We start from the raw sequence: 10,161 nt of genomic DNA, 5'->3' as shown, positions 1-10,161 counted from the left end.
CTACTATCAAATACTACTTTCAAATTGTCTGCTAGAGGATAGTTATGTCCTAAGATTACGTCATCCCAGAGGTGGAGGACAATCAGATCCTGTTGCAAAAACTAATGCATCGGAAAGGGTGACAATACTTTTCGGGTCGATTAAAAGCTTATCAGAAAACATATTAAACAAACAAAATACATACTATTATATCGAAATCCAATACATAATCCCTAAATTAACAGATCACTCAATTTTGTGTACTACGTGTGTTAGACCCAGGTTCAGTATAATAGACGATGAGGAATAATTCTTCAAGTATTTTTGAAGAGAGTGTGGTTTCAGAACAAAATATATCTTTGAATATACTGGGATATTGCTTAATCTTTTCATATAGTCCGCATGCCTTCAATCATTCAATTAATTGCCGCAGTAGTTCCCTAATTCTGTCTTTACTAGTGAAGTTGTGAAAACTTTTGTGAATAACCTGGCGTAAAACGGTGTTCGATGGGAACTACTCGTAGAATAACGCACCACTGTTGCCACTAACGCAGAAATTTGCAGAAAAAGTGTAAATTTACAGAAAAAATGTAAATTTACAGAAAAGTGTAAATTTTGCTAAAAGTATTTTTCAATGTTGCGATGGCAGCTCTACGCTTTCGTACCTTTAGAAGATTTTAGAAATATATACTAATACAGTAATACCCCGGACTTACGCGATAGGTGGGACTGAGCGCTATCCGCGTAAGTCGAATTCGCGTAAGTCGGGGTACAATTTTGCATATAAAGACATACAAAGTATGTTTAATTGGGACTGGAGACTAAATAAAACAATAATTTAGGAAATAATTAGTATCTAATTCTAAATAATATGACAATACAATATACAAATATATTAATAGAGTGTATAAACACAATCCGAAGTTATTTTGATGTAGAAGGTTTCATAAATTGTAACAAAGTCGTCTGACGAGTCAATGATTTTTTCTTCTCCCGTAATATCTCCTCGTAGCATCCTAGTAATTTTTTTATTCCATGTTTTGTAACAAAACTGCGCTCTTCATTGGAGTCTATGCTTTCCAAAATTGTTAACCCTTTTTCAATCGAACTGAGGGCTTCTGTCAAGTTTCCAACTGTCATTTGATCTTCTAATTGAACTGGATCCAAAGAATCATGATTATCAATTTCTTCCTCTTGTTCACGCATTGTTATGAGCTCATCAATTGTAAGCTCCTCATTGTGTGAATCCAACAGCTCTTGAACATCATCACTATCCACTTCTAAATTTATTTGTCTACCAAGTTCGACAACGTCTTTGATCACATTGCAAATTTCATCAGGCCCTGACACTAATTCCGCCTGAGTCATAGTGGAGAAAAAAAATGGACAGAGTTTTTTCCAGACGCCATTTAAAGTTTTTTGTGAAATTTCATTCCAAGATTCTCCAATGATTCTCACTGCTTCTAAAACGTTGAATTGTTTCCAAAATTCTTTAACAGAGAGCTCGTTGTTTTGTCTCATAGCTTCATGCAGATGTGCAAACGATCGTCTCGTGTAATAAGCTTTGAATGTTTTGATAACGCCCTGGTCCATCGGTTGAAGCAAGCTGGTTGTATTTGGTGGCAAAAATTCAACTTTCACACGTGGGTCGAAACTAGTTAAAGTAGCAGGAGGATGACCTGGCGCGTTGTCGATTAATAGCATCACTTTAAACGGGATTTGTTTAGACTGGCAATAACGTTCGACTTCAGGTATGAAGTGATGACCAAACCAGTCTTCAAAAAGGGAGGCCGTCACCCAAGCTTTACGATTCGACTTCCAAATCACGGGCAAACCAGCTTTAGATTTGTTTTTCAATGCTCTTGGATTTTCCGAGCGATAAACTAAGAGAGGTTTTAATTTAAAGTCACCAGCTGCATTCGCGCCAAGCATCACTGTCAATCGATCTTTGGCGGCCTTAAAACCTGGAAAAGTTTTCTCTTCACGCGCAATAAAAGTTCTTTTAGGCATCTTCTTCCAAAATAGGCCAGTTTCATCTACGTTGAATATGGTTTGGCTGGTATAGCCACCTTCATTTATCATAGCTTTGAGTTTCTCTGGATAGAGAGATGCTGCCTCTTTATCTGCACTTGCCGCCTCTCCACTTTCTGCAATGCTATGCCAGTTACAGCGACTTTTGAACCGGCTGAACCAACCGTTACTGGCTTTAAACGTTTCATCTTTAGCCATCTCCCCAGCTTCTTCTTTTAATTTCTCAAAAATTTGTTTAGCTTGAAAGCACACCGTGTTCTGATCAATAGGACAATTTTTCACACTTACTTGATTATCACACCATAATTTTAACAATGTTTCCATTTCAGCGATAATACCATGCCGTTTACGAATGATGCTTGAATTCAAAGACTGAGCATTTTTCACAGCTTCGAGAATTTTTTCTTTACTTTTCGTAATTGATCTGACTGTCGATTCCGGAAGTTCATACTTCTTCGCTAAATCACAAATTTTTATTTTTGCATCGTAGTCTTTAATAATGTTAAGTTTACACTCCAAAGATAATGTTTTTCTCTTCTTGTTTAAAGCAAAAGAGTCGGTTCTACTTCGTTTGGATGCCATAGTACTTAGTAAATATCTCAGGTCGTCGCACAACGCACAAAAAAACACAAAATCGTAACTTATGTACCTACGCGCCGATTCCGCACTACACGTATGTGCTTGTTGTAAACTGAACGAATAATAATGCGGGCGGGGGGAGTCAGAAACAAACGCCGCCGCTTGACCTTGACTGCACGGCGTTCAAACAAAAAACGAATAGACGAGAAAATTAAATCGCGTAACTCCGAATTCGCGTAAGTCGAGGTAGCGTAAGTCGGGGTATTACTGTATATAAAATCCTTAAGTGACTGACTCACTGATTAATCACGATCCTGCTCAAACCACTTAACGTAAGAAGCTCTATTTTGGCATACAGGTTGATTCTAGGGTGTAGAGGTTCAATAAGAAGGGATTTTTCGAAATTCCAGTTCCAAGGGGGTGAAACCACCCCTCAGATATTACAATATTTTTTATCTAAAGAACGGTCAAGTTTCTGAAAAAACGCTTAAACACGTATATTTTATTTTGTTTTTTTTTACATATTTTAAGGTTTTTTAAAAATGTATACAGGGTGTTTCGAAAAATCTGGTCATTGATTAATCACGATCCTGCTTAAAGCGCTTGACGTAATTGGCGCTGATTTTTGGAAAACGGATTGACTTTAGGGTGTAGAGGTTCGATAAGAAGAGATTTTTCGAAACTCGAATTCTAAGGGGGTGATTGCAACCACCCCTCAATTATTAGAATATTTTTTATTTAAAATCCGGTGAGTTTTTCGGAAAAACTCTTAAACACGTACATATATTTTATTTTGTTGTTTTACATATGTATTTTAGGATTTTTTAAAAATTTATACAGGGTGTTTCATAAAATATGACCATTGAGTAATCACGATTCTGCTTAAACTGCTTGACGGATTGACTGTGTGGTGTAGAGGTTCGATAAGCAGGTGTTTCTCGAATCTCAAATTCCAAGAGGGTGAAAACGCCCCTCAAATATTACAATATTTGTTATTTAAAAAACGGTTAGTCTTTCGGGAAAACGCTTGGACATGCATAATTTATTTTGATTTTTTACATATTTTGAAATTTAAAGAAAAACATACAGGGTGTTCCAAAAAGTTGGGTAATTGATTAACCACGATTCTGCTTAAACTGCTTGACGTGAAAAGCTTATTTTTGGCAAACGGATTTTTCAAAAGTCAAATTCCAACGAGATGAAACCAATATAACCCTCAAATATTACCACGCTATATAATAATATCGCCATATTGTTTTTTGTCTTCAAATTTTATCCAGTTTGTATGTGAATGGAAATGCTTGCTTTGCTTTATCATCACCATTACAAATGATTAATTAGACGCGAACGAAGTCGCGCGTACACGCTAGTTTGTGAATAGAACTTTATGGACTTGAAAAATGTCTAGTATACAGTCTCAATATAAAGTTCGCTTCATATGGGATTGTTTTTTAATGTCTTAGGTAATTTTTTTTTATTTTCTTATTTTTCATAGCAGTTGCGCCACCTAGCGGCCGTTTTACAAACTTGACAATAATTTCCAGCAATTTCTCATAGCCCCTTTAGTTATAAATATTTTTTCCGTAAGCCCTACGGCTAATACTTTAAGTAGGGGTCGTCATTTTCTTGACAACTTCTTGATCTTGTCTTGATTTCAAGACAAGATCAAGACAAGAAATGATTTTGGGTTTTCAAGACAAGACAAGAAATTACTTCTCAAGATCAAGATTTCTTGACAAGAAATCAAGAAAATATTGAAATTTCTTGAAAATATAATATAAAAAAGAAATACTCATTTACTTAGGTATTTGTATATTATATGAATATCCATTAATAATTGATGTGTTACTTTGTCGTCTGTCAAAGTTGACACAAGTACGTCCAAAGTCGGATGTCCAATGTTGGCATACTGTGGGCCAAATTAAATTGGAACTTAATTAACTAAGCGTGAATTATTTAATATTTTTTTTTATTTTTAAATGTTTTTTTTATAATTTTTTGGATATGTTATGGCCTAACGATATTAGAATAAAAAAAACTTTGCAAAGCGGGTCTACTTCAGTGGCATACAGACGTTTTGAATTAACGTAAAACTTTTAAAATAAAAAAAATAATACATTTTAATGTACGTCACTGAAGTAGACCCGTTTTAGAAAGTTTTCTTTAGTATTTAAATCAGCATCTTAGGCTATAACATATCACATAATACTAACTTTTTTAGATACTTAAAAAATACTGCAATAAGTATGTTGTATATACTGCACGAAAAAAATCAGTACATGCATATTATTTCCTATATTTTTCATTTTATTGATTTTATGGAAAGCACTGTTCATTAAAATGTTGTATCCTATGTTATAGGGCTTGTTTCCCTCTACAATTTCCTGTCTCACAATGTACCGTTTGTGTCCAGGAAGAGTTCATAGTTTCATAGTTGTCGATTTTCGAAAGAAATCAGTACATGCATATTATTTCGTATATTTTTCATTTTATTGATTTTATGGAAAGCACTGTTCATTAAAAGTTGTATCCTATGTTATAGGGCTTGTTTCTCTCTACAATTTCCTGTCTCACAATGTACCGTTTGTGTCCAGGAAGAGTTCATAGTTTCATAGTTGTAGATTTTCGAAAGAAATCAGTACATGCATATTATTTCGTATATTTTTCATTTTATTGATTTTATGGAAAGCACTGTTCATTAAAATGTTGTATCCTATATTATAGGGCTTGTTTCTCTCTACAATTTTCTGTCTCACAATGTACCGTTTGTGTCCAGGAAGAGTTCATAGTTTCATAGTTGTAGATTTTCGAAAGAAATCAGTACATGCATATTATTTCGTATATTTTTCATTTTATTGATTATATGGAAAGCACTGTTCATTAAAATGTTGTATCCTATGGTATAGGGCTTGTTTCTCTCTACAATTTTAACATTGAAAATGTTTCTGTTATCCTATAGGTATAAGGGAGCCCAAATCGAATTAAAATGCTACATTTGCCACACCATGACGTCATATATACATGGGTATAGGAAATCTCGGCGCAGCGGCGGCAGTCGGCCAGCGCGCGCAAAAACCATTACATCGCTAATTGTTTATTGATATATCTTTATTAGTTTAAAAGCAAAAAATATGGGGTTTGCTTTGATACCTTGTCAAGACATAAGCGAAACTTTTAAATTGTTTCTTTTTTTCATTTAGGCCTTCGTTTTTCGTTAAATGAAAGTTATATTAGAAAAAATCTATTTTTAAACCAAACTTGATTTAAATGATTATTCATGTTTAAAGTTTTTTTTGGTCATAAGCGCTAATGGAAATGTTTTTTCGTAAATAATTATAAAAAATTACTCCCTACGAAGACTTTATTGTGTACTGGATCAAAAAATAAGTATTTGTTTTCTCTATACGGTGGTATTAATATATCGACTTTTGGTGATAGTGCCCTTTTACCCGGTCTAATTTTGTACTACTTTCGGAATAAGGGTCCCCATATCATGTACTGTACTTCCATCCACCGAAGTGAGAGGTAACGTCAAAATAAGCTTTAATCTACCTACATCATAGGTAGCTGTAGGTACTCTAGGTATATTCTACCTAGACAGTAGCTGAACTAGCTGACAGTAGTAATTAATTTGTTATCCGATAAGTAGTTGTCATTATATAAGTTTAATCATCTTATACCTCCTATAACGGTAGGTTTTGGATTTTTCCTGATTGGTTTGTTAAACAAAAATATACTGGGCATATAAATGTCTGTTACAGGTTAATTCGTTAAAGAAATATGTTACACACATATTATTTTAATAATAATAGTATAATAGTAATGGCTATATTATGTTATAACACATACATATGTATTGAATGTACTTATTTTAACCAATGCATTGTTTTGTTTTTTTAATCTCACAAATAAGAAATGTTTTATAGTTTTTATTATAAAAAACAGTGATTATACAATTTATTTACACCCCTTACACTGTTTTCTGTAAGGGGTGTAACCAGGAGTATATTTCGTAACCTCTTACGATATAAGAGGGCACAAAGTGTTTTATTACTTAATGCTTAAAATTTAATAATATATTTGTACATAAAATAAAATAGACTAGAAAGTCAATTAATTAATATTGACGTAATTACTAAATAAGTACAAGATTTTTTTTCTAATTATTTTAGTGTATTTTTAGTCACCTAATTATAAAGGAGAGATATCCAACCATTGCATTATTTTACTCACAAATAAATGTTTTATGGTTTTTATTATAAAACAACGATTAATTTATTATACACCCCTTAACCCAAACACTCCAAGGAGGATATTTCGTGACCCCTTATTTAAAGTGGACAAGCTTTATTAGTCAATGTTTTAATTACCCAGCGTCTTTAATAAAAATCTAATGTAATTTTTCATAGAAATGATCTGACATAAAAAGCAAATTTTATCAAAAAACTTTTTGATTATCTACAAGGAGTAAACCGCTGACAAATGTCTGTATACTAATGCCAAAGTAATGCCAAAAATACAAATTAAATACCAAAATTTCTCATATAATGCCCCACTAATGCCAAGCTGATTCCAATATAATACCACTAATACCACGAATAATATGTAACACATTTGTTTCACGAATTAACCTGTAACAATACTGGTAGGTACGTGCACAGATTTTTTCCTAGGTAACTTAAAAGTCGTTAAAAAGTCTAATTATATTTAAAGAAGATATAATTCCAACAAATTACATTATAAGGCCAATAATGCACAAGTAATACCATTAAAATTTTAGCGTTTTTAACTTGTGTAACATATTTCTTTAACGAATTAACCTGTAACAATAGTGGTAGGTACGCGCACAGATTTTTTCGCTAGGTAACTTATTAAGTCGTTAAACAGGCCTATAAAAGCTATAACAACATAGGTAACTAATATTTATAATTTAATTCGAGTTTTAATCTCAAATAATAAATGTTTTTACTGGTGTATTTCTGAAGTGTTCATTATTAAAAGTAGATATTCTTCAAGTTATGCGAAGTAATAAGTAATGTTTCCGGTGAGACCGCGTATATGTCACCGGATTCTGGTTAGTATAAAGACTTTTTCTATAGAAAGAGTTTTTTCTATATTTTCCTTTCAAAATAAGACTAATTTCTTCTTATTCTTTTAAATATTACAGTGTTTCTTTTTCCTAAAATGTTATACTTAATTTTCGCTTAAAATTAAAAAATCACAAATGGAGGAAAATATACGTTATTGAATAAAGTTTATACAAATCACTTTACCATAACAAAAAAGTAAAAACATGTCATGGCGGAAGATATTCAGGTGGCATTTCACACATTTATCTATTAAAATCGAGATTAAAATAATAAACTTGCGTAACATGTTATACACGAGATAGAAAGTTTCAGAATCGATTAATACGCAATACGCTACGCAGTCAACTTATTCCTATGCGCGGATGAGCGTCTTCAAGACTCTTCCTTCGGCCAGGGTCACGACGCCGCCGAAGAGGAATCGGCCTACGTTTGGCTAAACAGGCTGGACACGGTGGAGTACGATATTGGCGAGTCTGAATATTATAAAAATTTGCAAAGTAAAATATGTTGGAAAAATAATTAGTCCATACATATATAAAAGCTCAAAGGGTTTTTTTGTTGCATCCATCCCGCCGAAAGCGCTTTACCAATCTTGATGATTCTTTTTTTAAATGAAAGGTATATATGTGTAGATTTGTTATGAAGTATTTTTATAGTGCTTAATGGCTATTTCTTTGTGTAAAACGACTAAATACTAAAACATACCTGAAAACACCTACACACAATACCTCCAGAAATAAATTAGTTGTCATTGTCAGTGGTGTGTCAGTTAGATTATATATTACGTTTTTAGATATTTTAGAGTGAGTTGATGCCGCCAGCTTTAGATACATAAATATTAGCACAAAGGTTCGTTTAAACGACATTAGTGAATTAGCTACACAAAGCGATTTTAGGAAATTCATCCTCTTAGAGAGTAAAATTATCTCGGAACAGTTTGTTGTATGAAAATTCCTTACTATTTCGTCTAGAAGAATGAAATCCTACAAAAAGAATTAGAAGAAATTTTTGAAATTCATCAACCAAATGGGTAAAGTTAGTAAAAATTTATATAAAACTTGGTGACGTCTGGATTATACACATAAAAATTGGCACAAAGGTAAAGCGAATTTATGAAATTTATACCCTTAGGGAGTAAAATAGGGAATGAAAGTTTGCTGTACGAAAATGCAATACTATAACATTATAAACCAGACAGTATAAAATTTTATACAAGGGTTTATTTAGTGACATCATAAGGAAATATATCTTCCTCAATTATCCTTCAAAGAATAAAAAATAACCTATAAAGAGAGTATTAGTGCTCTTAATAAATAAAAAAAAGATGAAAAATAAAAAACATCTATATGTTCACTAGCTCTCTATAAAGAAGTAAAAAATCATTTAAATCAATGCATAAACGATTCGAGGTGTAACGCGAACGTAGTTGCGAGAAAAAGCTAGTAATTTATTAAATTATTTTATTTAACTCATTAATTTTCATTGAAAAGGAATTTTTGTAATTCGCCACTATATTAGTTAAAAACTAAGAAACTCATATCAAATTTAAGTTTTGCGATTTTGACTTATACTTTTTACAAAATCTGAACACATTTTAAAAGAAAAAAAGTTTTTGATAATATTTGTGTAGATTGACTACAAGTTGTATAACATAAATTTCTACGACCGGTCTACCTAGTGGTCTGCAGCATCGCCTTGTGGTGCAAACGTGGGCCTGTTAATTTGTGACGTGACGCACAACACAGCCAAGAAAAACAGAAGCGTGGCTAAGAATTTAGTAATTTAAAAAAAAGTCTTTTAGATACAGTAGTAGGTATTAAAAAGTTTTGTGTTTAAATGGGGTTTGCCTTTACCAGTTAAAAAATTATATCGTAAAGTGTAACTTTCCGTAAGAATTCTTTTTTTTGCTTGCTTGTTTTACGGATAAGTGCGATCGCATAATTATTATTGATAATGTTTTATTTAATTTTCACATTACTACTTTTTCAGTGAATCTTTAAATCTGTTGTTTTTTGTTAAGTTCGTTATTTAAACATATGTATGTAATACACTCATATTAACACTAATCATATTTTTACGTTTTTATTCATCATTTTCAATGCCCCCCCGGTTGCATCTTTGTAAAGGACTGTGAATTTTCTGTCTCACAATGTACCGTTTGTGTCCAGGAAGAGTTCATAGTTTCATAGTTGTAGATTTTCGAAAGAAATCAGTACATGCATATTATTTCGTAACTTTAAGAGATACAGCCGAGAGCTATTCTTAGTGGAACACCCGGTACTTATAATTTCCAACCGGGGCGAATATCTTAGCAAACAAGTCAGCAGTCAAAACAAATAAGTGGTATAACTCATAGTCTAAAGATATTGGCACCAACCATATCAACTTTATACCTGAGCAGCCTCCCGCATTCCAGGAACCTCAGTACCTGCAGGTGGGGGCCTGCTAACTAACAAAACCTCTTCAGTTATGAATGTATTAA

The 10,161-nt window shown here is 32.6% G+C and overlaps 1 protein-coding gene across 1 annotated transcript; it reads right to left on the bottom strand.

The window, feature by feature from the left end:
• Positions 1–903: 903 nt before the first annotated feature.
• Positions 904–2,592, bottom strand: LOC115884986 (tigger transposable element-derived protein 1-like). Its single transcript, XM_030903747.1, has one exon. It carries the CDS (start codon positions 2,590–2,592, stop codon positions 904–906), a length of 1,689 nt encoding a protein of 562 aa, XP_030759607.1.
• Between the last annotated feature and the right edge of the window lie 7,569 nt (positions 2,593–10,161).

Source organism: Sitophilus oryzae, unplaced genomic scaffold (genome assembly GCF_002938485.1).
Source record: "Sitophilus oryzae breed Bouriz unplaced genomic scaffold, Soryzae_2.0 scaffold_1002_pilon_pilon, whole genome shotgun sequence".
NCBI classification, from domain to species: domain Eukaryota; kingdom Metazoa; phylum Arthropoda; class Insecta; order Coleoptera; family Curculionidae; genus Sitophilus; species Sitophilus oryzae.
This window is presented reverse-complemented; position numbering and strand designations above follow the sequence as displayed.